Source organism: Lineus longissimus, chromosome 16 (genome assembly GCF_910592395.1).
Source record: "Lineus longissimus chromosome 16, tnLinLong1.2, whole genome shotgun sequence".
Lineage (NCBI taxonomy): Eukaryota > Metazoa > Nemertea > Pilidiophora > Heteronemertea > Lineidae > Lineus > Lineus longissimus.
The window spans coordinates 2,054,340-2,082,271 of record NC_088323.1 but is presented as its reverse complement, the minus strand read 5'-3'; the positions used below and the strand labels follow the sequence as shown (position 1 = coordinate 2,082,271).

At 41.2% G+C, this 27,932-nt stretch overlaps 2 protein-coding genes and 1 non-coding gene across 10 annotated transcripts; 1 reads left to right on the top strand and 2 right to left on the bottom strand.

Annotated features, from left to right (window-relative positions):
- The first annotated feature begins 13 nt into the window (after window positions 1-13).
- LOC135500203 (leucine-rich repeat flightless-interacting protein 2-like) lies at window positions 14-20,991 on the top strand. 8 transcript variants are annotated; one of them, XM_064791476.1, is made up of 17 exons: window positions 14-55; window positions 719-919; window positions 6,429-6,515; window positions 7,425-7,466; window positions 10,258-10,305; window positions 10,602-10,634; window positions 11,224-11,274; window positions 12,254-12,304; window positions 14,188-14,283; window positions 14,840-15,010; window positions 15,162-15,254; window positions 15,706-15,820; window positions 17,463-17,512; window positions 17,759-17,879; window positions 18,895-18,974; window positions 19,112-19,216; window positions 19,728-20,991. In XM_064791476.1, exons 2-17 carry the CDS (start codon window positions 806-808, stop codon window positions 19,830-19,832), a joined length of 1,362 nt encoding a protein of 453 aa, XP_064647546.1. In that variant the 5' UTR covers window positions 14-55; window positions 719-805; the 3' UTR covers window positions 19,833-20,991. The 8 variants fall into 8 exon arrangements, with proteins under 8 accessions (XP_064647546.1, XP_064647547.1, XP_064647548.1 ...); XM_064791477.1 differs by lacking the exon at window positions 10,602-10,634; XM_064791478.1 differs by lacking the exon at window positions 12,254-12,304.
- Window positions 20,992-24,192: 3,201 nt separating this feature from the next.
- Window positions 24,193-27,724, bottom strand: LOC135500867 (dickkopf-related protein 3-like). Its single transcript, XM_064792534.1, has 4 exons — window positions 27,221-27,724; window positions 26,240-26,411; window positions 24,603-24,804; window positions 24,193-24,436 (listed from the first exon to the last, which is right to left on the bottom strand). Exons 1-4 carry the CDS (start codon window positions 27,413-27,415, stop codon window positions 24,373-24,375), a joined length of 633 nt encoding a protein of 210 aa, XP_064648604.1. The 5' UTR covers window positions 27,416-27,724; the 3' UTR covers window positions 24,193-24,372.
- On the bottom strand, window positions 26,636-26,707 carry Trnaw-cca (transfer RNA tryptophan (anticodon CCA)). Its single transcript has one exon. It is a non-coding gene; the product is annotated as a tRNA-Trp (tRNA).
- Window positions 27,725-27,932: the final 208 nt, after the last annotated feature.

Below are 27,932 nucleotides of genomic sequence, written 5' to 3'. Positions count from 1 at the left end.
AGCATGATTCATACGGGCATTTCCGGTATTCCAAGATGGTGGACTTTTCTGAAAAGTACGGAATTTGCACTTAAAAAACTGATAAATTCATCACTTTGTGGTCGGTGAAATCTTTCAAGAACGATACCAAATGAAAGATTGACACTTTAACTAGTGGCAAATTTCTTGATAAGTGGCAGTAATTTGTATCATAACCCCAAATTTTGCGTAGTTCGCCAGAATAATTTCATTTTCAAATTTCTGCCCCAGCCCATCCAATGAGAACATATGATCCATGCATCATTTTGACTTTTCCTCTTTCCCCATCATTTTATACATTTTCGACAGCATGAATGTCAATCAGATCAGAAACTTAATCAACAAATACATCCAGCGGCCATCTATCTGATGTGTCATTTTTGCCAACATGAATATTTGGAAGAGGAAACTGGAAATGTTTGACAAGGCCTACCCCTCTTGCGGAGGTATCGCTGTTTTCCAAGTTAAAACAGATTTCAGCTGTTATCATTAAAATCCACATACAAATGCATAGGTTATGTAGGTTTTGAAATTCACGAAAATGGCCCTGCCATTGCCAAAGGAAATGTATGTGTTCACCCAAGGAGTTGCCTTCACTATCACATGAGATGAAATCTTGGCTCACCAAGTCAGTGGCGACACAGTCATACTCACTGCCTCAGGTTGACTTCAATAGCTTATCATTCCTTTATTTTTGCAGAGATCTCCAGGATTACTAACTAACAAGGATTTAACATATATTCGGATTTAACTTTGGTTCTGGAGGAATAGAAAAAGCAAATACAAGATGAGTTCTCCAACCAATTCCAACCAGTATGCATCAGGGCGGAGACGCCAGTCGGCTGGTTCCCAGAGAACATTCACAGCAGAGGACCAGGCATTGAACCAAATTGCAAGAGAGGTAGGTTAATTCAAAAAATTAAGAAACTTTTATTTACCAATTTATCATAAACTTAATTTAGCATTTTACTTTTTAGAGTAGAGGGCCAGCTTGGTCTAGTGGTAAGGTGTTGGGACTCCAACACAGGCACATCACACCGCTTTATACGACCATGGGCAAGTCACTTTCTTTGATCCTTCTGATTGTCATCTGTGTTGATCGTGTACTCTGCATGTACATGGGCGACCAAGGTGGCCAGGGCAAGAAAATGGTTGGCTGCAGGACAGTTACTGGACATGACTTTCATGACTATTCATGTGTACGTGTGCCATGTGGCTACTCAGGCCCATCAGTATGTGGGCTCGAATCCTAGTGAATGAAAGGTTGGAAAGTCACTCAAAATAATCAATAGCATACTCTGCTTGCCCGACCACCCCTATCTTTCAGAACCCACAATTAATCGAATTGATCCAACTACGTCAGACTAATTACCATATCATCTCATCAATAGCAAGGTCGAGTATTGACTGGTTTAGTTGCAATGCAATACATGTACAATGTTTATGTGCTAAATGCTACAAAGAGCTCACTGCATGTACATTGCACCTGTACTGTAATGTATGTATTACAGTTGCATGCCCAGGTAACTTTTTTGTAACACAAATAATCCAATGATTCATGCAGGAGTCTTCCAGCACCTGGCCTCCTAGAGTAGTGGTAGTCACAACATTGCAGGTTTGCCAAGGGGTGGTATAGACATAGATGTATTTTTATAGCCTGTTCAGAATCAGAGTTTCATGCATGATACTGAATCAGAGTGAGTGGGACTAGGGGGGGGGGGGGGGGGGGCAGGAAAAGGAAAGTGAGTTTTGTAATTAGTTATGTTTCGAAGACACATGACTGCGAAGGCAGGAAAAGGAAAGTGAGTTTTGTAATTAGTTATGTTCGAAGACACATGACTCCGAAGTATAGGCAATTTCCAATTTCTCGACCTATTCCTGTCAATTGAGATGAGTCACCTAAAATTTACACACTATCTCTGTACATTCAATGAGTTTATTGATCCGTCCCAGTTATGTGATCCAAGCCAACTAAACCACTTACTGAGGAGAGTTGTTCTTGGCCTATTCTTTGAATCAAAATGTTGGTTCTGAGCAGCACTAGTTTAATAATACTGTAAAGGTCTAGAAGAGCAGAGGGGTGCTATGGTTTGGCAATTGAAGTACAGGCTCAACTATTCAAACAGTGTAGTTTTGATTGATTACCCATCCATCATGAAGATGTGCACAAAACCAGGTACTGATTTGCTCATGCCACTCTGACCGGTAGCCCAACATTTAAGACATGTAGGGCCAAGCAAATGATTAGTATAACTACATGTTAACGCTAATTAAATTGGTGTCTTGTACGGGGTCACCAGAAGGGGTTAAAAGTCAATTCCTGCTGGAATTCCCTCAGATTGTGTACATACTTATCCTACACTGACCTGTCAACAACGCCAGGGCCTATTGACAATGTTACTTTACATAACAGCAGCCATAAGACAATCCAAATGGCCGCCAATCTTTTCTAATTGAATGGTTGGTGAACAGCGCTGTATGAATGGGGTGCGATTAGCCCATCGTGGGTCTTCAGTTTATAGGAACCATGCATATATTGCAATGTAAGACTTCTTTCCACTGTTTTAAATCATGCATAATGACTTGAAGACCAGGCCTGTAAGCACATTGACACTTCATTCAGTTTGGGTGGATCTGAAGACAGTGGAGGCACACAAATTCAATCCTAGATTCGTGCTGCAGTTGTTGGAAATAGAGTAGGAATCATCGGCATTGTGTGTATTGCTGCTGTAACTAGTTGGTGTCTCCTATGGCCTGTCAGTACCTTTGTCTCAGTCTGGATTGATGAGAGCTATGCTATTGCTATAATTATCAAATGGAATTCTGTTCAGTCGGATTGTTTTCAGAGGTCTTCAGCAGGAATTATGAAAAGATTTCGATGTGGAGTTTTTCCACAGTCCGAATTCTGATGTTATAACTGGTGTATGTGAGTGTAGATGAAGCATATTGATTGATATGATTATGAAAAGTATGCCTTGCTAAATGACGAACAATCAATCATTATTACAGAAAATAGCTCATCCTGAATCGGCTATGATAATGCGTTTAGAAACGCTGTGTGGGAAATGATAAAGGACACTGGTTGTTAGTTGTCTTGGACAGGGAGGAATAGAAAGGAAATAACAATGCTATGGTATAGATGCTGAGACTACATGTATCATGGCATAGAAAAGCAAATTTTTAAAAAGGAATTTTAAAGTAAAACATCAAAATGAGTAACAAAGGCAAAGAGGGTGCGGTCGTGAAACGGTCCCATAGCCTATCGAGTGACCATAACCAGAGACTAAGCCTGCAGGATAAATCAGCAATTGTGCGCTCAAAAAGCTTGGCTGGCGACCGTAAGAACAAGATCAGTGGGCCAGGAGTTTCAAGTCCACCAATCAAACCTGGTCTGCTGTTGGTCGGTTCAGGCGCATCAAATAGGAAGGCGGGAAGTAAGAAACTTAGTTTTGTAAAACGTATGGGGCTGCACCGATCAAACAGCTCTGGAAGCGTCCTGCGAATCGTTCATGACAAAGTCGATAAAGTCGATGAACCACCGAAGTTGGACATGAAAGAAAATGGCAGTCCAAAGTCCAGGAAGAAAAGTCTTGCAGCACGCATCGGATTAACACGGTCAAACAGTATGTCGAATATATTCCGGAAGTTCAGTTTGGATAACCGTCCGACATCCAGACGTGGAAGTTTAGACGACATGGATAAGAAGATTACAAAGACTGTGTCCCCTTCGAGTAGTCTGTCTAGTAGCACAGACTCGTACCCGTCCGCCACGCCCAGTCCATCTTTACCTGGTCCATCCTTGGGTGCGGGATCATTATTTGGTGTCCAGAGCATCAACATTGTTGGCAGCATCTCAGCATTGCTCCATAACATTCAGGACAAGGTAAGCTGATAAAGCAGTCGGAAATTGTCAATCATGTTAATTGCAATTTTTTTCACTCATTTGCAATTTTCCATCGTGCCAAACGAGAGTCAAAGGCGGGATATTTCAGAAAACAAAACATCTTTCATGGTCATCTTGTCCACCAACAATTTGTATTTTCTATCCAAACAAGATCTTGAATCTCCTCCAATATTTAGCCAGCTGGTAGCCTGTGTATAAAACAGTGCCTTTGGATGTTCAGTGGACTGGGTAATGAGCCCCACCTTAGAAAAATACTCTCTGTTCTGCCAATTCATAGGGATTTTGGTTGTGTTCATCAAATAGTCTCTGAAAACCTGGATACCTAAGTGAGAGGTGATTCGGTAAGTTTGCTCATTCACGCTTTCCAGACGTTGAAGAAGAAATCTGGGATGGCGAACACTGACCATTCCTGAAGTCATTCGCTGCCTGTGTTTGGAAATACCCTAGGTACACTTCAAGTTTTTTAATAGCGTGTAGCAAGTACGAGACATGCATTCTGGGTGATAGGAGAGCATTATCGCCAATCTGGCATTCAATCTCTCCTAGATTGCACCCTGGGGACAGCGTCACAGATTCTGAGTCTGCAAATTAGGGCTTAGCACATCTCGTGTTGGTGTGAAATATGTTTGCAACAAATCTTCGATTCTCGTATTTGACATTGACTTTGATTTTGAAGGTTTTGGGAAAATGACGATATGAAGAGCTAGTCCACTTTTATCAGAATTACCATCCACGGGAATGTGGGATTCCGTCTCTCCAAGATAAATATTCAACAATAGATTTTGCTCTTTACATTCTTTTGATCTGGTCGCCTCCAAAAATATTCTTATCTTTTTATCACCTTGTATGTATTACGTAATGCCCAGTTGGTAGAATAGGAGCTATTTTGGCCATTTCCTCCTTGAAAATAGCATTTTCAGCCTCCAATTATTGTGAGCTGTGGCCTTTGTCCGTAAAAATCTTGTGATAAATTTTAGATTGCCAATTTGCCAGCGGAGTTGAAACATTATGCTCACACTTAGTCATCTATCGGCTTCAAAACATTGATGTTCTTGGATAGAAATCTTTGAAACTAAAGGCAGGGTAACCTATTTGATTGGAAGTGTTAATGATGATTTCGGTTGAAATAGGAGTTCTTGATTGCGATTTCGAGGTTCAGGGCTACTTTGATGTGGTGAGTTTTCTTCTGTGTTTGCTCTTGTGAGTCTCTGTTGGTGCCAATTGGGTTACTCTCAGCATGTCCGGTTCCAATAAAATCTCAATCCAGAGAATGATTCTTGGAGGTTGATTCTTGCAGACCTAACCATGCATTATTTGCACTGAAATGGCCTAGTTCCAAATTATTTTTGCCCGCATATCAAATAGAATATGTCTGATAGTCAATGTCCATCATTTGTTTGGTCATATTTGTATCAACAGACATAGTTTGCTCAGAGTATGTTTACACTGCATTCTGTCAGAGGACAATGTGTGGCATTATTTGAAGTATGGAGAACGAACCAACCATCATAGTCGGATTGATCTTACTCTGATTTTGCTTCATGTGAACATAACCAAAGGTCGTATTCCAGTCCAACTTGACTGGAAGGACTTGAGGTTTTCAGCTCCATGTGTAACAAACATGTCAAAAGCAATTGTTCTACAGCGGTAAACTATAAATTATAAAGCCATGTTATGGATTTGGGGAAGTCACTTGACATGCTTGACTAGATACAGCAGCAGCACATAACAATTGTGTAGTGTATACTGTATACTAAATCTATCAAAAGTTGACATTTTGTCAGATCAAGCCACATAATAGTGGTTCATGTGTAAAACAGTCTAGTTTTCCTTCCGGGTAGACTTGGGGGAATTCAGGCATACGATGTGTTGATTGGGCTTTAGGTTCTGTAGGTCTTCTGCATAGAAGTCCAGGGAAGCTCTTGGGAGTACGGTAGACCTTCAAATATGTGCGTAATAGATAGCCCATACTGCGACGTCAACTGATTTTAAGTACTGCCACCACTGGGTATTCTGTTGAACTACAACAGAGACTGTGACAGCCGGAGTTAGCAGCTGTGGCTGTCAGTGAGGATCCATCAATATCCTTCTACATTGTATCAGTTCATTGATAGCTTGTAAACACAATGTACTGCATAGTACATGCATGTTTTAAATACTACATGCAATAAACACATCAATACTTTCAATGTCAACTGTCTGATACCGTCTGAAATACTAGCTGGTGTGGTACTTAAAAAGCCAGTCTGTAAACATTAGAGGGGGTGTGGGGTGGGGGATTGGTGGGTTTGCTTCCCTCCCTAGACATGCCAGATGGGTCAGAATGTTTCCGATTGCAGACTTTTGCCCCCCCCCTCCCCGAAACTTTATCAGTTACGATAATTTCCTTTCAGCAAGATACAATGCAATTATTTTCTACTCGTCTGTATTACTTACTCAAACTTGTAGAAACAGTGGCTATGACATCATGATTATTCTAAAACCAACTTCCCTTTTCTATCTTCAGGCTGAGCAGCGGTTGGCTGCAAAGAGGGCCGCCCGGTCCGAGGCCCGGGAAATCAGGATGCGGGAACTGGAGAGGCAACAGAAAGAGGTATGTAAGCCCTGGATGACAACATTATCTAGGGGAGTTTCTGTAGTATCAGCCTTGGACTGACAAAGAAATGAGCATCCAAATCTCTGTGTTCAGTGTGATAACCCAAAGAAGAGAGATAAGCAGAGGGCTGTTCCTGATCACAATTTTTGCTTCATCTTGAGTTGAGACAGGACCCGTTGATATTTCATTAGACTCAACTCAGATACATGCTTCGTCACACCCAGAGTCATGCTCCTCTCCTTGCATGGTCAGAAGGGATTTCTAAATAAAAGAACATGAAGAAGATAATAAGCTCAGGGTGATGTTGGGTACATGGTGATAAATGTGAAAGTTGTTTGTTAGCAATCATATGCAGTAAACATTATGTGCCTTTCATTCTTGAGTTGAATTTCTGTACATCTTGCTCGAGGAGCATTTCTCAAACCTCATGAGATGGAGGAAGCTATTACTGAGCGTTGAACCTGGTGACTCAGACCCTGTTGATCAGAGCTATCGAATTGTGCAGCAATACCTGCTGAACCATGCAATATCGGCAGCGGTACGTTGCTTCATATCATGAGCAATGTTTAGGCTGGAGGCATCAATCAAGAAAAATTGGCAGAAAAACTGTTTGCATTTGCACCCGCTGTGATCCAAGCTAACCATGCAACTGATATACAGTTTCTGCATCGGAGGTGATTGCAGAAGTGCATCTGAAACTGTCCACAAACATTCAACCAACTGTTTATGTGCACTTTCAGGTGTGCCCCTGATGGGCCTTCCAAAAAGTGTGTCCATTTGTTTAAAAGCCTGTCTTTTCGTCATTGCAGTTCAGTAGCACACAGCAATTTTTTCTGTTGGAGAAATATTTTCCTGTGATCGTAATTTTTTGTGTAATTTTTTTGTGTACATGTGTTTCGATTTTAGAGTGACGAGCAGCAGAAAGCTGGCGGCGTTCCGATTCCTAGGGTATGACTTGTCTCGTCATTTTTTTGTCATCATGTTCGTAGCATGAGGCAACTTACACAGGATTGGTGTAACATTTCACTGGGAAACGACTTGCTTCACCAATGAACTTGATTTGTTCCAAAAGTTATTATAGATCCAAGAAGGTTCATCAGCTTTCTTAATGATCCGACTTTAATCACAGGCAAGATGAAATTGACCTTGTAGATATTTCACCCATTCACTATGGATTTCTCAGTCCTGTGGCTGATGGAGATCAGCCGATGCCGTCAACCAACAATCAAATCTGAACAAGTCTTTTCCCGGCCAGCCTGACCATAGGTAGCTCTAATCGTCCCTCATCATAATATAGCATGGCATAAGATCTCATGGTTGTGGCTTAGCAGAGTTTCATAATATCTTAATAAATGTATCTCATGTACCTTCCCAACATTAAAAAACTTCAAGGTTTTAGTAAAAATTCAAATTTGTCTTTCGATGTGTACCATTTCAGCACTGCTGGTTTTAGTTTTACCTAATCAACTAGAAAAATTGTACAAAGTGCCAGTAGCATTTAGTCAATGTGAAAATTAGGCCCTAACACACTAGCAGGGTTTCTGCCAGGTTTGTTGGGCTTTGTAAAATGGAAGCTAAGAACCCCTGGCAGAGGCCCTTCTGACGATTTTGAATTTCTAGTGATTAGATTTTTCGTAATATAATGACCTTTGTATATATCCCTTGACCTAGATCTTTTTCTCTTATTCTATCAATCTATCTAATTCCTCTTATTCATCAAAATAATAGTTACGCGATAAGAAAACCATTCTGATGTCTTACTCGACTGTAATATCCTCCTGGCAGATTCAAAACAACTAAAAGGAGGTTCATGACCTAAACATTGATTTTCCTGAAGAAAACAAAATTTTGGGACAAAGTTATTTTTTCTCCCTTTTTTTCTCCTTTTATCTGTCTGTGACACGTGTCGCCTTTTGCCAGTTCAGGCCACATATTTGATATTTGGTTGAAAACAACTGCACGGAAGTGTAAAGATTGATTGAACATGTTGAAATGACTGGAGTGTCTTGCGGAGCCTAATGGTGTACACAGACTTCTTTATGGGAAATCTTTTAGCATGAGTCACGCACCGTCACTTACAAATATGAAATCGTCTTATCATTTGGGTGTAAGATAATATCATAAAATACAGGCATGGGTGCCACTTATCTTGACTCAATACTGTAAACCCAGATACATTCAAAACTGATCGTCCTATCCCTCCTCTATGATGGCAACTGTGAGACTACCGGATACCAACTATCAAGTGAATGAAGTCTTGAAACTACGTCTTCAAATGATGTCCTTGTCCAATGACACCCCGTTTTGCAATAGATTGAAAGGAGACTCAATTTACTGGTCTTCCTTGGGCTCAATAGAATTATTTCATTGCCATTGTGCCTTGACATTATAAAATGCAATTAGATGTAGGATGCAGGATGGAAAAAATAAGCATGTAAAGCATTGATAAGAATGAGTTGTAATTTTGCATTTATCATCAGCTGTTTGGGGCCATTTCTGAGGTAGGTCATGCTTGCTGATACTAGAATTATAAGACTGCAACATTTTAGGTCACCCTCGGGACATGTTGGAGCCGCACCCTCTGACTCAGTCAATCGCATGCACTGTAGGGCTTCTGATATCTGATGTGGTTGTCTGAGGCCAACTAGAACTAGACAACCAGTACTTACTTGTCAAACAAAAAAGCATCCTGCACGGTCATATGATTTTAAGTACAAATGTCGGTATTATCGCAGAAAGCTGTGAAATCTCATTTTCATTCTATAAATATTCAAGCATGATTACTGTGATATGTTGATCATACTTCAGGTTGCGGTATTGTCTATATCCACATTATGATACGGTGCACAAATCCCTTTATTTTCTTTGGCACATAGTCGTGTATTCACACCATTTTCTTAAAGAGTAAGCAAATGACCACTGCACTGACTGTGTACTCAGACTGAAAATGACCATATAAAACGATTTAGAAACTCATTTGACTGATATAGAGTCGCGTATTGTTAATACTGTTAACACTGACCACCAAATTGCCAAATACATTTGGTCAGTAATATGTTCGATCTTGATGGTCTCTGTACCTTGCGTTTCGTATTAAAAGTTTAACTCTAATGAACGTACTCCGTACTCTTTAGATACCTGAGTTTGTATTTTGTTACAACAAGTGCAGATTCGGGAACCTCTTCATACATTTCTGGTGCATGAACTCAAAATAACAATAGGCTTGCACCAGATCTGTCCCATGCTGCTAACACTTTTTCAACAGACTAATTTTGACACTCAGTGAGGGTGCGCTTTTATAAATTGGTAAATTTCCTACGGATTCCGCTTCAACACTTGTAAGGTTGTTTATTAATAATTAACGGGCCTTTGTTGAGTGGCATCAGTATTTTGTGATGTGTATGTCAAACCCAAACCATAACTGTTGAATCTAAACTGCATCAATGCACTTTCGGTTCAGGACTAAAGATTTGTGTTTTTCACCTCCAGTTTTGAAACTCGTGCAGATATTGGTCACTCGGGAAAACTTCTGATACGATGAAACATTATGATTCTCTTTCTTGACTTTTGACTGGACGGAAGTAATGGATGGGCCCTCCAGAGGGGGTACCAATACTGTATGATCCTTTTGCACCGTTTCACCATTGAATCAGTTCCTCACATCCTGTCTGCGCTGCGCCCCCTAACTGCTAATCCTGTTACTAATGCGTGCATTGTTTGTTTGTTCATCTAACTCTAGGCCGAAGAAAAACAAGACCGCCATTATGAAATCATGACGGAACATCGGGTAAGTCAAGGAGGGCAAGATTAATGTATTTTGTTTATTAGTTTCGTTAACCTATTTAAACGTAATGGTTAGCAACAATTTCCCTGTTTATAGTCTCATTGTTTACTCACATGTTGTTGGGATAACTGTGCAAACTTGCTAAGGAAAACTGGTAAGAAGGGCTTTCATACCACGTGCTGTTACTATGGCAATTGTTGCTAGGCACTGTCACTAAGGAAAATATGTGTAAGTCATAATTCTCAACAGAATCTGGTATGGGGAAATAGAATATACTCTCTCTTTATTGCATTTGACAGTCATCTGAGACTTCTGAGACTAAGTTGCCAATAGTACGTAAAGATGTCTGATTAGAAAGCATGGTTGCTAGGGAGTCTGTCACCTTGGTTACGGTTACCATGGGGATGGAAAATCATTGGAATGATAAACTGCATCTAAAATGTCATGAATAGAGATCGCTTGACAGTGTCATTCCTTCATTTTAGAATTATCATAATGTTTTCTCATCATATCGTCTGGATGAGGCATTTTCCTGTTGCAACATGCTACTGGTTGTCATAGCAATGAGATAATTACATAATACATGATTAAACCGAAATTCATGCCATCGACTGACAGTTTAATGGATTCTTTACCCACAGATGGCCACTTCTTATCCCTGTATATATAATTTGTAATTAGTTAGTTGGTTCTTCGACCTTTGAATAATTCCTGACCTCTTATAATATATTTTCAAATTATCAGCTTCTTCTCAATTTCTGTGCTGCACATTCTACATGTTACTTTAGCAGATTTCAACCATGCTTATTACATTCAGCCAATCACAACACACTAGTTGGTATATTCATCCAGTCATATCACGCGTAAAATTTGCTTTTCTCTTTCCCAATTTTTGATTGGTTCTCATTTTTTCCCTTCAAGCTACGCTCAAAGGAATTTTTCAAAGTCAAATCAAAATCCACGGCATCAGAAGCAAGTGTTTTTCTCGACTAACTGTTCACCCCACACATTGTACAGACATGCATCAAACTTTCATTTCATCCCAAATGTGTGACAGTGTGTGTACTGTACTGGTCAGAAGTAAATCCCCCTGTTAAGCGGAGGATTTGGAAAGCTTTGGGGTTTCATCATGAAGTGGATACGGGACATGCCATTCTGGTATTCATCCCTTGCATCCCAATGGCAGATCTTGCAGTCCCAGAAAAATGTACTTCAAACACAACTGTACGAATATCAGCTGAATCTGGCAAAGGGGGTTACTTTTGACCAGTACTGTATCTAGACATGCTGTTAGCAAACTTGGGATGAAATCATCTAAAGCCATGGTCATGCAGCGACAAATATCAAATATTATCTTTCGAAAAGTGACAATTTAATAGAATACCTATAAAAACCTTTTGAAAAACGCACAATTTTTTAGCCTCTCACAAGGAAGTAAGTTATTTGAATCATTGGCTACATGACCGAGGCTTCGAACTTTCTCTGTTCAAAACATCTGAGTGGAAACTTTTTTATTTTCATTTACTTGGTCCTTGGACTTGGTCCCATGGTCCCTTGGTATGGTGGCTCAAAAAGGGAACTGTTTCTCAAATTCCCCTATTTCGTGAAATTATTCTCTTAACATGCATTATGCAAGGCATACTATTTTGATGCGCAAAATGTTACTGCGAAAAGGTTATTATTTGATATTGGAAGATGGGAAACAGTTCTCTGTATAAAATCTGTTGTGTGGTTATTTTAAGTTTGTATCTTATGTTAACTTTGAGAATTTTGTAATAAAATTGATTTGTAAAACACTGATGTGATCCCCACTCCAATGAGAGTTTTTTCAATTACAAATTTGACTTATTTGAGTGAATTAGCGTACAACCTCGTTAAATTTGATTAACTAGTAGGAATTTGAAAATTAATGACTACACAAGGATCATTCAGGACATCATCACCTTTTCAGATAAGACGATTAAGAATAAGAACGTCGCGTGACCGAGATGGATATATTCCCGTATATTTCAATTTACTATAAATTTTGTCCGTTTATTATCTAATTTTTCCGTATGAACATAGAATTTCCCATACTTTGCTTTTGTCCGTTTTAAGTGTAATTAGTCTCAGCAAGCATATACCTGGTAGTGACATTTTGCTTTATTCGTAAACGACATGAATATCTTACCCAGAACTGGGATGTCGGTTGGTTTGCCAACTGCTGTGGAATCCTGAGATCCCTTCTCACAAATGTATAGGTTACCCTTTGTCTTGGCACAGCCTGCCACCAAACATGAATAACTGATGAGAGTGGTTTCTCCAAAATTCCACCTCTTACGAGACCCAACAATACTGCACATCACCCAACACATACACATTATGCAAATTACCATACATTATGCAAATTGCATGGTTGTTAATTGTTTTACTCCCGATATTTTATATCCTTCTCGAATGATCGATCACTCAAACTTTTATGAACATCCCTTATCAAAGAGACTGCTCAAGTAGTGTTTCAGTAGACCTGGTCTATCTATCATTCAGTTTTCTGTCAACTAAGAATTAGATAAATTTAAGTCTTTTCTTCTCTCAGGCATAGAATTTGAGTACATTATATTTTGTCCAAAATACCTGAAGTGTTGAACTTAATGTCACGAGGGTCAGTCAATACCCAGCCTTGTCACGAAATAGACAATACAGAGCCAAAATCGTTATTTTTTTTTTATCTAGCTTCCTGTATGTTTGACAGAAATGTATCAAGCTACTCAAATTCCATGGTTTTGTCATCCACCCATAGCAGGGCTTTGAATCACTTGTGAAATACTCTCACACAAAGCCCGCTGCTGAAATTGGACCTCTCACACGAGCATGTGGGGCCAGAGAGTCATTGCCCAACCAGAGTCGGTGATTCGGATGTAGGAATGATACAAAGGCCTGCTGGGAGAGGATGAGTTTATCGATGCATGGTCTTACTCCGCAGTGGTGTCTTCTTACAGCCAAAGATGTCCTTAGGCCGAAGTTACATGGACCTCATTCGTTCATTTACCACGAGTCACTTTCCGGGTTTTTCTTTCATTCCTCGGTGAATGCACGTCACAAGGCCGTGCATTCACCGAGGAATGAAAGCAAAAGGGGAAAATGAGTCCTGGGAAATGAACGAATGAGGTCTATGTAACTTCGGCCTTATGCATGCAAGATATTGTCAGAATGTTATTGTGAAGATTTGGTGTTGTTTTGAAATATCTAGGTTGGGATACCATGGAACAACGATGTCACCCCTGCTTGTATTAGCTGCAGCTGGTCCTGACACAGCCTGTCCCTGGTGCTTTCAATGCTTCTCGCTGGCACATCACGGGGAAGTCCTTAATGAAAATGATGTGCCGTTCCTTCACATTCGTACCTTGTGGTGTGCATGTCATTAGATGAATGAGTTACCATGATTGCAAAATATCAATATGCAGCTCCAATTTGATTGATGTGGCCATTAAATCAAAGATATATTTCACGCCTCAAGTAGGGTTGGAATGGAAAACCGATGGCAGGGAGTAATAAATATATCTTTTAGACATTGCTTACTCTTACTGTTAGAATCTGTTGAAGTCATACTTTATCAAACAACTGGATTATTTGGGAATGTGCTGAATCTAAGAATAAAACATACACATGTATGTCCAGAATATAGAAATGCTAATAATACCATACCTCATGGAGCCAAACAATCCACTTACAGCCTAATCATGTACATGTAGTTGATCAAAAAAGTTTTCACAGTTTCCTCTGAAATATTTGGCCAGACCTTCATCTCCTAACAAGTTCTCTTTAGTCCAATCTTCATGCACGGAAAAAAGTCTGCCCTTTATCTGCTGTTTACAAATGACCATATTTCTCGCATGTCTTTTCCAGCCCTCCACAGTACGGCAGTTGTCCACAAGCAGTTTCACGAGCTCACGACGAAGCAGTGAGGATTCTATAGAAAATGACAAAGGGGTGGATCTAAAGGTATGTGAATTTGCCGTGGTCAGTGGATTTGTACTGTCTGACAAGGATGTTCTGTCACTCACCGACAAGTGATTCTTCTTCTTCAGCGTTCGCTCTGCACTTGGAGGGGTCATTCTCCTAGGAGTAATCCTCCTCCAAGGCGGGATGAGCGTATCCTGCGTGCGACTACGGTTAGGCGCCAATTGGGTTTATTGGCCTAGTGGTCCGACTTTGGCGAGAGAGATAGAGTCCACGCAAGCTACTCATGTTTCTCACTTGGTGTGGTCTTAGCTTGCCCTGGCATAGACACCAGGTACAAGGAACCTCGGTTTTGAGTCTCATTCGAAGGACTGTGAAGAGCCAGGAATTGTAGTTCCTTGAAAGCCACGCCGGTTCATCCAGACATTCGATCCTGGGTTCTCCCCGGGATCGAACCCGGGCCCTATTGCGTGGTGGCCAGCAGTGTTAACCACTAGGCCATGAGGCTCCTTACCGACAAGTGATGAACATCCATATTGACTGCAAACCAACAAAGAAGTTACCAAATGATGTTTATTTCTCGTCTTCTCTCTTTCAGTCATTAATACAGGAACTAGAAGACAAGTACAAGAAGGCTGCGATGAGTAACGCCCAGTTAGATAATGAAAAACAGACTTTGAAGTATCAAGTGGATCATTTTAAGGATTTAGTGGACGAGCTTGAGGAAGGATACACGGAGGCAATGAGACAATATAAAGATAAAGCGAGGGTAGGTCAATGCTCTCCCACGTTTTTCTTGCGTCCAATTTTCTCCCCTCTTCAAAGGAAGTGAGTGTCTTGGCAAAAGTCACAATCCAGCCCAGCCAATGCCAACTATCATAGTTCTGTGAATGCTGACTTGTCATATTTTATCATTGCAGGATTTAGATTTCCAGAAAAGGTCATATAAAGATCTCGAACGTGATGTGGAATTCTTAAAAGAACAAATAAAACAACGTGATAAATTGATTGAAGTAAGTTGATTCTTTATTCAGTTCACTCGATCACTGATTGTCGGTTCGGCTTAATCTGGTATAAGCTACAGAATCTGGAATGTTTGAAAAGAGCTATACACCATTAGTCTGGTAAGCACCTCTGTTGACACCAGGGCCAGCAACCCCGTCTTATTCTCAAAAACCACCAGCTCTGTCTTGGCTAGAGTAACCAGATTTGGCTAGAAAACAGAACCAGGAACCGACAATTTCATGGTGATCATACATTTGAATTGGCCACAGGCTCTAAAGTCTTGAGTCAATGTTAAGTACACGATGGGTGATATGAATAAAGACTAGCAAATGCTTTTACTCCGGTTTTGTACAGGAAGGCCTTGTGTAAATGTACATGGAGATTTAGATAAAAGCATTTGCTAGTCTTTATTTATATCACCCAATGTATATGCTTAACCAAGCAATTGATTTCTTTCAGGAACATGGTTTAGTTTTAGTAGGCGTAGAAGATAAAGAAAATGAGAATGGTGGGATAGCGGCACTGGTATCTCCAGAGACGGCGCAGCTACTGGAGGAAGTTGATGGGTCGTTAGGTGAGTAGCGCCACCTCTCTGTGAAGAGGGAAATATCAGATCGGGTTTGGTGACTTTGGTCAACCATTTCAGTGTATATAATCGGGGAGGTAAAGACGTATGAATTCTGTAAACCTTTATTTTGGCGGTGTACAGTATCAAAGGTGATAGTGTAACTCTCTCTTCTGTCTGAACAACCAGTGACGCTGTCCCAAGATAAAAATTTTTGATATCATAATGTCCGACCCCGAGGGTTTCGCTGACGTCACTGACATAAACACAAATTGAAGATACCGTAAGTGTAATCATTGAAAAGTTTTAGGCAGCCACAAGTTTCATTATCCGTCAATGGATTCTCCATTCATCTGATCTTGTGTATTGATCGTAGCTCTTGACGATGACCTTGACCCGGGTATGTATAAAAGCATGGCGTGGCCTGGCAAGCGAAACAGTGATTAACTGAATGACTGCAGTAACTTGTCATGTGAAACATTTCATGCTTTTGTGCTGAAATATTTTTCTGGTTTTTTGCTTCTTTTCTGTTATTTCATTTGCTAGTCAGACATGTTGCGATGACATATTTGCATAACTTTAAAAGTGCAATCCTCAGCAACAGTCCTTTATCCATTTATTTTCACTATATCATTTCATTTGATTTCAAGTCGTACTTTTCTTCAACGTCAAAGCAAATGAATAAAGCCTAGCCATGTCAGGTACAAAGCTACGCGTCCTTGCCATAAACATTTTGCTATCTTCTCTGGTACGAAGATTTTCTGATCAATTTCATAATTCAAGCAAAAACGGCCTTGAGATGTTGCAGTTTGCTTGTGGGTATATTAGAATTGCATTTTGCTTAGCAGTTGCCAAGAATGATTCTTTCCATTTAGGAATGTTTTGTTTTGACCACTGTCTAACAATCCTACTTTAACAAGCAAAACCACGGCTGCCTTGACATATCACTGACGACGGTCAGGAGCAACAGTTTGGCTCGACTAAAAACATACTGTCATGAAGTTGCACGTTTCATTTTTAATGCATAAATGAATACTTACCGATGCTGCAGGATTGTTGTCAACTAAACACATTTTTTTTACAGCCTTGTAAACTGGTAATTGCATTAGTTATCAGTCCTATGAATGTCGTCCCAGTCCCTTGATTAGTTCTCAAATGATGTGGTGGAATATCTCAAACATTTCTCAACACAGACAAGGCTCTGGTGTCATCTATTTTTGGTACTAACTTTAACACGCCAATCATTGATCATTTGATGATACATTTATCTCTAGAACTAATTGAATGTCTTGTTAAGTGATATTTTATGTTTATGTTTTATTGACCTAGAGGGAAAATGTGTGCACAAAATTTACTAATCTTTTCTCTAAATCCAGATGTTTGAATTCTGAGGCGAAGGTGTCACAAGTGTGGTGCTACCAATTAAACTTAACTGAATCGGGAATTGATCAGTGCTAAGGCCACTTCCTGATGTTACTGTTTCAGCCTAGACACTGACTTAACTCCAACATCAAGATCTGCTCATCCATTAGATAACCTCAAGGGTTGTCATTGAGAACTTGATACGTGGTTTCAATTTTCGCTGTGAAAAAAGAAACTATAAATTTACTGTTGGTTTTGAAATAACTCATCTTTGTGTTGAACATTTCAGATGAAAGAATAAAGAAATTTTTGGAGGAAAAAAGGGAGTTAAATCTAGAGGTAAGTGTGATTATCACAACTGAAATAAACAACAGAAGATATCTTTAGAGGCCTTGGAGTGATCTTGGGCTGGTGTCAGCATCACTGGACCTGTAAATTACCATGCCAGGAACGACAGTGATATGCACTACCACCTCAGAGTTCTGTAGTAAAATATGGATATCTCGCGAAACTTTAAACAAACGTCTATAAAACTGATGCGGCGTTTCCAACATCAAGTGAAATATTTCATGATTTGCCTTGCAGATAAAGAGATTAAAAGAAGAACTAGAAGAAGCTACTGCACATAATAGCTTAGCCGCAAAGTTTAACCATCCGGAATCGCCAAAAATGAATGGACCGGACATGGAAGTATTAGAAATACAAAGTAAGTGATGAGAGAATACTGCATTCCTTGATCTAATGGACACCCATGCGTAAGTGATGAGAGAATACTGCATTCCTTGATCTAATGGACACCCATGTGTAAGTGATGAGAGAATACTGGTATACTTAAGGCCCCCAATTTTCAAATTATACACTACAGTGACTCATTCCTTCCGAATAAAGTTTCTACATGCGTTCACTGATAGCCTCATCTTGCACATTGTGTTCCAGAGAAGAACTCGAGGTCTAAAACTGAGGAAGGGGAAGGTACCTCATACCCTCCTGCCTGTATGATGCATGATGGTTTAACCCTTTCATGCGCTGAACATACATCTTCAGAAGCACATGAAGAAGTTATCACTGAATGCCATTTTGAGTGTCAGCAGCCATCATTGAATGAAAATCCCTCTGTTGACTAAATGTCGTACATTTCCCTCACGTTGACATTCACACAGATATTTTCTCAATACTAACGTTCAGGCTGTCACTCGTTACATAAGTTTGTTGGCATGGTTGCTGCAACATGCTCCAGTGACAGTTTGTTAAGATGAATTGTAGTTCAGGTGCGAGTTTGATCCCGAAATTAAGACATTTCGCATGATTTGCTGAATCACTCACGTTTACATGTTTTAATTGTCTTGATGCACTTCGTTGGAAAGTAGTTGACTGTTTGTCCTGCAAGTATGAAAATCCTCGCCGGTAAAAATTTGATGAATTCTACCGATTAAAGCAGTTGCTTCGTGTCAGCGTTCTACCATTGCCTGAGCTGTTTCTCCCCTTTTACCACTGGTGCGCTATTAACCTGACTGAAGCATGATTGATAAGTACCAAAAGAAACCAATCAAATAGGTGGCGCTTCTATCTATATATCGTTGCGTCACTCTGGATTTCTGTCACTTTGGCAAAGATTTGGCTTTGTTTCTGAGTTATGGTGAAGTTCTGCTATAACTTTGTTCTTCTGATCCATTTATTGTGCGTGTTAGTCTCTCTCTCACCTCGTTCCTTTCTTGTTCCAGGAGAAGCCAATAAACAAGTGAATGATTATAAATATAAGCTTCAGAAGGCTGAACAAGATATAACTAATTTAGAAGGAAATGTAAGTCGCACGTCAACCTTTTTAACCCCACAGTGTGTCTTGATGATATCTTTACAGCTACTTGATAAATTTTACAATTTTACTACTTTGGCGTCAGAAAAAACCGAGATTTATTTGTGTGGTTTGGTTTGTTTTAGGTGATGAGGTTAGAAAGTCAAGTAAAGCGATGCAAAGTCTCGGCTGATAATGCAGAGAAGGTGGAGGATGAATTGAAACAGGAGAAGAGGAAGTTAACGAGAGAGGTGAGCAACTATCTTTTGTGTAAACACGGAAAGATTTACGTGCCTTTTTATTCTTGCATGATTGGCATTTACTGATCTCTCTCCTTGGCCTAAGCATTTAACACTTTCGGCGCCGAACCACGTAGATCTGCGTGGCCCAAATCCCCCTCTTTGAGCTGGTTATCGGAGTCTCATGGACTATCATGGAAGAACTACGCCGTCGCCATCTTCAGGGCAAGGTAGGAACTGAAAAGACGAAGAGGTCTTTCCAGTTCCTTCCGTGCCCTGAAGATGGCGATGGCGTAGTTCAGAACTTTAAATGACTTCATTGAAAGAACTGCGCCATCGCCATCTTCAGGGCAAAGTAGGAACTGGGAAGACCTCGTGTCATTTCAGTTCCTACTTTGCCCTGAAGATGGCGACGGCGTAGTTCTTTCATGAATGAGACTCCGATAACCAGCTCAAAAGGGGGAGGGGGATTTGGGCCACATTGGTTCGGGGCTGAAGGTGTTCATTATGTATATCTTTTCAGTTACGAGAGGCACAAGTCCAGATTGAGGAGTTACAGACGGCCAACAATCACCTACAGAAACGTCTGGAGAAATTAAAGTCATCCAGAAATGCACTGCTGAAGTAATGACAAGATTGTATAGATGTGGCTATTGTACAATGTAGAGCCAATACAGGGTGTCTCAAAAAAGGGCAACATCTTGCAGTGCTTTCCAAAGTGTCATTAATGTATAATGATAAATCAAATCCAGTAGGTTATTTTGGGACATGAAATATCAAAAAGGGCTTTGAGATAATTAGGCAGAATTGTGGATAAGATTAAAGGTTGTCTGTAGCCACTTTTTGAGATATCCTCTAGATGAAGGCAAATTTATTTGGTTGCTGATTTCTCAATGAGAAAGTTCCAGTTGTTTTTAAATTCCCTCTCGGATTATTGTATGGGTTTGATTATAATACCACAGACCCCTGATAGGGGTCGTTAGATATTGTTGCCCCCATCTCAGTCCTTGATCCTGTCATTCACATGGTTATGCCTGTTGGCTAACATCTGAGGTCTAATCGTGTGAATTACAACGGTGCTGATGGGAGGTACGCGTAAAATGTGGATTCTACATAATTACGTTATTTTCTCTCGTCAGGGGTTATTTATATTTGTGGATTATTCATAAAACGTCCACGAAAAAGGCTGTTGTCTCAAGATGGACTGCTAAATCTCGCCACTAGAGGGCTCTGGTCCATCTCACGAACAAATCAGAGCACCCTCTAGTGTCAAGATAGGAAACTAGTTTGTAACCACGGGTGGTTTATTTTAAAATGTGGAATGAAAATATATGTGGACCTTGGTGCTCGGGATTTGTTTCCCTAGAAATGCCTTGCAAGCATGGGATCTGTATAAATTGTGGGCTCCCCAGCTCGGGATCCAAGTTATACCCATTCTGCATTAAGCGCTGGTGTGTTGATTTTTGCATGTAGTAGCTATTAAACTTATGGATTGCATTCAAAATAACCTCTTCATTACTATCGGGGTCTTAACTGACTTAAAAAGTGGGATGAATAGTTTCTAGCCAGTAACGTTTGATCAGTCTTCATCATTGTCGACGAACCCTTCTCATTTCCCGAATTATCCGTGATTGGCCCGTAATGTTTGGTTTGTAATACTAAATCATATATGCTTGCAGTAACGACGACATTTTAGACCTCATCTTGGCATTTTTTTGCCAAAAGTATAAGCATTTCCATAACTTGTAGAATTCCAGTGTACAGATGGAATATGGTTGAAGAAGTCACATGCTCACCAGTCATTACTTCACATGTACAATTCGTACCATTACCTTTAAAACAACATGTAGTTAGTAGTCATTTTACCAAGGTCACGTTGCATTGTCTAGCGCTTTTTGCACGCTCAGGCCCCCTAGTGGTGGTCAACTTGTAATACATGCCTGTCAGTAACAGGTGCCTGAAAGCAGTAGTTTGTAAACCTTTTTTTAAAGGCAGTCCATGAAGCATATGACACTTTTCCGGAGGGGTTTGTGTTGTGAGGTATTCAGTTTGCTTATCTTGCACTATTTGCCAGCCACAGCGGCCTGGGGGTAAAATTGTACTTCAGCATGACGTGCTGTGTACGTCGCCTGCCAGAATGGTGACATAAGACATGACGTGCTGTGTACGTCGCCTGCCAGAATGGTGACATAAGACATGACGTGCTGTGTACGTCGCCTGCCAGAATGGTGACATAAGACGTGACGTGCTGTGTACGTCGCCTGCCAGAATGGTGACATAAGACGTGACGTGCTGTGTACGTCGCCTGCCAGAATGGTGACATAAGACGTGACGTGCTGTGTACGTCGCCTGCCAGAATGGTGACATAAGACGTGACGTGCTGTGTACGTCGCCTGCCAGAATGGTGACATAAGACGTGACGTGCTGTGTACGTTGCCTGCCAGAATGGTGACATAAGACGTGACGTGCTGTGTACGTTGCCTGCCAGAATGGTGACATAAGACGTGACGTGCTGTGTACGTCGCCTGCCAGAATGGTGACATAAGACGTGACGTGCTGTGTACGTCGCCTGCCAGAATGGTGACATAAGACATGACGTGCTGTGTACGTCGCCTGCCAGAATGGTGACAGAAGACATGACGTGCTGTGTACGTCGCCTGCCAGAATGGTGACAGAAGACATGACGTGCTGTGTACGTCGCCTGCCAGAATGGTGACATAAGACGTGACGTGCTGTGTACGTCATCCACTTGAAAGGTTGATATGAAGGATTGTTTGAGTTTTTAAAAAATACTTGTTGATGTTCAGTATCATTTCCTGCTGAGTTTCTGACAATTTGCTCTTGGCGATTAGATGAAAGCAACTCCCTCAGGCTCTGAACGTCGATGATTGTAAATCAAATAAGATTTTTTTCTACAAAAATATTTGTTAATAATTTGTCCTTCAGATATGATTTCGAACTTTTCCTTTACTCCTGTGATATTTTGTTGACTTGGATGATACCTTTGCCAAAATTTGTAGTGCTTACCCAGCAACTTAGTTCACCCAGAATGTTTTCAGTGAAGTTGTTCTATGTTACTGTCAAGGTTTCCATGAAACGTTCTCAATGCGTTGAAGAAGTGGTCCTAATTGTTTTGTTTGACTTTGTGTTTGAGTAAAGAGAATGTCTTTACAGGTGATATATAGAATGCAAACCTTCCGTTCTTCATACGCTCTCCAAATGATTTGGTTGTACATGTAGTCATTTGTATAAACACACAATTGAAGGTCATACTCTTGGTCAGGTCAGATAGAGAATGAGGCACCGTCATATGGGAGAAGAAGATAAGGAGAGGGGATGGACATCATAACATTTTAGTTCTACTTCCCTTCCCAGGTGGCAGTGCAGCATATTTAGAGACTTATAAAAGGGCTGGTGTGCTGTACTGTATAGAAATGCTGGGGCACTGAGCCTTTTGTAAGATATATCAAGTGATCCCCATTGTGTACTTGTAGATGATTTAGGGTGAAACCCTCTGTATAGATGATTTTGGGTGCCACCCCCTGTATAGATGCAACTAAGGAAATAGGCCCTTTGTATATATGATTGAGGGGCGAGGGTATTATGCTAATTAGGGGTGACCTGGTATGTAGGTCAGAGCCTCATTTATATGCTGATTATGGGCGGAGGTCAACAAAAAAGATGATAGGCAGGAAGAGCCTGGTGTCATTCGGAGATGAGGTGAACAAAAATATGTGCAGTTCTAGTTCTGAAATATACAATGTGCTATGTTGACGTGTATAAGCCAATGGAGGTGTGTGTCATACACTCAGGTATAATAGGCCTTGGTATGGTGGAACTTCTCTCTAAAGGGCACTCTCGGGACCAGCAAGTCCTGTCCTTGTCCTGATGACAGGGCCTTTTGAATAGGAATGAGCAATTTGGGACCCAAACCAATGTCCTTAGTTGAGAGGGTGTTCTGAGGTTTCACGTACAGGAGGTTCCACTGTATTGCTTGCTGAAAACTATCATGACTGCCAATGCCAGAACTGCACACATTCTTGGTTATAACTTATATTTGGGTCATACATGCATTGATAAGGAATTTGGTTTTTGATCTCCTTTGCAAGATGATTCTTGACCGGTACTGTAAAATAAATTCAATCCCTCTGATAATGAAACGAGTTGTTTTCAATGCTTCTTTAAACAGTCCCTTTTCAGTGCAAACTCAAACAATGGAGGAGTGAGTCGTCATATACATGTACATAAGAAACAAACAACAAATTCAAATTTTTACCTTTAATTGCTTCTTATGTACAACAACACTGTCCACCTGTATGTGCGGAATACATGTACATGTAGGTACCAACATTTTACTACACTACAAAGTTCATGTAACTTAACATCCTAAAACAGTGCAGAACAGCATGGTGTGATGTCGAAGGTAGATTCTCAATCAACCTCCGGAGGTGTCCTACTGACTTGGCTGATATCATTCACTGGAGCCGTGTAGTTGTGTCCCTTGAAAGTGGCCAATCCACTGAAAGTCTCCACAATACTCTCTCTCAACTTCATATTAATAAGCAATCATGAGTTATGCCTCACTGTCTTCGATATGAGTTCTAAATAATCTGTATTAATCTTGTGTCCCCGAGAACAAAACATGCAAGAGGCAATGGACTCTCTGTCCTCTAGATGGCGCTGTCCCTTTGTACTATCAACACCACGGAGATCTACGTGGCCCAAATCCCCCCTCTTTGAGCTGGTTATCGGAGTCTCGCGGACTTACCTCTGGTTATCGGAGTCTCATGAGAGAACTACGCCATCGCCATCTTCAGGGCAAAGTAGAAACTGAAAATACCGGTTTGGTATTTTCAGTTTCTACTTTGCCCTGAAGATGGCGATGGCGTAGTTCCTTCAGGAAGTCCATGAGACTCCGATAACCATTTCAAAGAGGGGGATTTGGGCCACGTAGATCGACGTGGTTCGGCGCTGAAGGTGTTGTGTTAACTCAGTTATTTCCCCTCGTAACACCGGACACCACATCCCTCTATCATGAATCTGACTGTGCCCCTAAGAACGTGCTCTAAATTTGTGGCATGAATTGGGTCCTTGGAACAAGACCACTGAATCCCATATCCTCGAGCACCATTACTTCATTTCACAAATGTTCTGGTAGAAAATGTTGCTCAGGGTGGTGCACACTGCATCCGCCTGTAGGCCGTCCATTCATAACCTGAGTCCTCTGTGTGTCTGAAAGGTAAATAAGAGGATGAGGATGATGGGAGAGGACCACGTTTTATGGGTCGCTACCAATATGCATGGTTGTGCTATACACAATCTGATGAATCGATAACGTGGGAGAGACCAGCAAGAGTCTCAAGTCAAACTGAAATGACAATAGAAGCCGTGTGCTTACCTTTCCTGAGGGCCCACGCCAGGCATCCGGCACAGCAACCCCTCCTCACACGGACAGATTTCGTTCAGGCTATAGTCGAGGCCCCCTCGTGGTACATAACACTTGTCTCCTTGCGACAACCTTGCTTTGCAAACACTCTCGCCGTGACGTCTGGCGCAACACATGTTCTGGCCGCAGTCGCCGTCTTGTTTACAACGGGAACCTAGAGAGAAAAACATTTGTAAAAACTGACATCCGAAGACCTGAGGCTTGGGTAAAGATTGGAGGAAGACAACCAAGATGTCTTCAGTCACAAGAAGACTTGTGTCTTCGAAGACCTACTGTCGCGATTTTGGGCTGTGCCAGATTATGATTGTGACAGATTTTAGATCATGTAGAAATACGGCTGCGTCTGATAAGGTGTCCATGTCGCATCACTGAATGCCTCTGCGATCTCAAACGTAGGAAGTTAGCGGTTTGGCTTAGACCAAGAAATTTGATGTGACTCCCTTGATAAGACAGGCTGTCCGAGACAGGCACAGCTCTAAGACAGCCAGAAGACAAGTTGTTGAGGATAAACCGTCGTGGTTTTGGACTACGGACTTATCAATACTGTAAACACGTCTCTGATCGACCTGTCCACCCTATCATTGTAGAAACAATACTAGTAGTAAACAATACTAGCATGCGGCGGCGTGATACACTCCGGACGTAGTAGATTATATTGACCTCGTCCTTCCCCGAACATGAAAGAAGCATGGACAGAATGTTTACAAATGTACTGCCTCGAGAGTTTAGTTTAGTATCAACCGGTGTTACAGAAATCATTGTCGCCCTTTAAAGGAGTCAAACCCGTTGACCAACAATGGTTGAAGTGCAATGACCTGCAATAGGCGGAGCTAGCTTTGGACTGATTTTAATATGCGATAATATGTTTTCTCCGCATTTCTGATTTGCAAAACCTTGTCTTTCTAAGCAGAAATACTAACCGGACCTCTTGGTCCCAACGTTGTTGATGATACGTTTCGCTGCAATCGATTGTACACTATTGTTAACCGCAAAACTTCCCAAAATTCACACCAAAGAATTAGTGTCACTCGTGTAATTCTCGTCGTCTTCCCGGCCCAAAGCCCGGACTAGAGGGTGTCAGTCCCACATCAGAGATCTTCAAAAGTCAAGAACCATAAGCGTATTATACCAGGCTGTTGTTTTTTAGGATGATTATCCACTTGTCTTAGCAGATGAATGACAGACAGAAAAGGCCTTCAAAAATAAACCCTCTTCATATTTCATCCCCCCACAACACCTCGGACAAAGGCACATCTTAAAGGACAAAACTGGAGTTATACGCGTTCGGGCGCCGGAGACCGCTAAGGACTATTCGTCGAAGTCACCCCTTGGCCGCTCAAGTGGTTATATATAAAGGTTTAGTTCTGCTAGCTTCGTTTGAAATGTAATATTACCGCCTTACAAATTTACTCAACTTCCATTAGGAAAGTTTGAGATTTTTTCAATGAGAGAATTGATTTGGTTGGAAAGAATACCGCCCGTCATCAACATGCTCCTCCTCCTTGCATGGTACATTAATGGTATACTGACACGAGTAAAATTGCAGTTAATGATGGCGATATGATGCCATATCCCCTTTAAGAACTCACCCGCTTGTCCAACTAGTATCGTCTTGACACATCTCCCGTACATACAGTCAGTATTTTTGGTGCAGTGTCCGTCACGCCTGCAAGGTTGACCTTCCCTGCGGTGAAGGTCACAGGTACCGTAATGGCGGTCGCAGAATCTACCCCGACCACAAGTTCTGTCGCTCACACATTGCTGAAGGAAAAAACGAAAAAAGGGTTTTGATATTTATGTTACGAGCCTTCTGGCTCAAAATTTCGACTGTCGATATTGATCATGCGGTCTATTAGCCTACTGGTCCTTTAAATCCGAGAGTGACTTTTACTAATTTTTCGTGAGAAATGACAAACAAGCCTTCCTTCTGAAGACTGCTCAACAAAAAAGGAAAAAGAAAAAAGAAAAAAATCTAAAAAGTATCTTGACCCCGACGTGATTCGAACACGCAACCTTCTGATCTGGAGTCAGACGCGCTACCATTGCGCCACGGAGTCCCGATGAACAGTGAGTCGTCGATTTGGAACCTAACCGGCTTTGGCCTGGATGGCTTATCGTGCAGTTATCTATCGATTGTGAGCTTACTATTATTACACTTCGCATGCACTGGTTTTCGTAGCAGACAGTCACGACATATTGTGCGGGAGAAAAGATTTGCCTGTGGCGAAGCTGGTGCCAAAGGGAGTGTGATACAGCATTTTTGGTATGAGCATATTGTGAAAGATTGGGCCAACCACCAGCAGGGTCGTTTTTAACTTCTTTTTTTTGTCCGGGTGGGGGGGGGGGCACTAGGGTGCGACGAAAGCCGAATTTACCGATGGTCGCGCGTCGGAATATGAATTCGGCTTTAACCAGGGACTAAACCATGCTAAGAGCATGCCGATCTACCGTGAAAGGAGGATACTTTGTGATTGACATTGACATTTACTGACGATAAGTCGGCATTAAGCATTTAAAGGGGCGAAGTTGTGGTATAAGGCAACAAAAACGAACAAGATACGAAAACCTACCATGAATATCGGTGCTGCACCTTCCGGTACATTTTGTCGTAACGTCTGATGGATGTTCCTTGGGTGGTTGCGCCGGGCTTGATAAGCGCTCTGGTCGAATGGTTGACTCAATGCCCAGTTCCAAATGTTTGCCCCAGAACAGAGAACATCTAAAGCCAACACAAACAGCATGAGAAGTATTCCGTCAATTGACATATTGGTGAAATTTGTGTAGGTCCTTCAGCAACTTTCTTGCGCCGTACGTTCTACTGAAAGACAGGTTAAGGCCGCGTGTTTAGGCACGGACGTTTAGAATTAATCACCTCGGTCGTCAGGATAAGCAAATGAAAGTCACTCAAATTCTCCACAGAACCGAGAAACTGTATATCAAGTCCCTAAGGATAAGTCTTGTATTGATATTGAGAGTGCGCCAGCTGGAGTATTTCGTTGCAGATCTGAAGTCAGTGTCCTCGGCGACAAAATGCCGAATGCGCTCCAAAAGTATATCTCTTTTCCTTTACTCGATCTCCAATGGTCACCATCAAGGGGTTGACAAAAAATTGTGCTTTATTGACAGGTTGCCCGAATGTCTTCTCTTTTGAGTCAAGAAGATGATACTCGCGAAGGCATCGGAGCAGCACCAATTGTGCTTCTGTTTGGAATGTCTCCAAGACATAAAGTCTCGCGCATTTTACGCCGACTGGTTGAAAAGATCTTAATTGAGAAGTTTCAC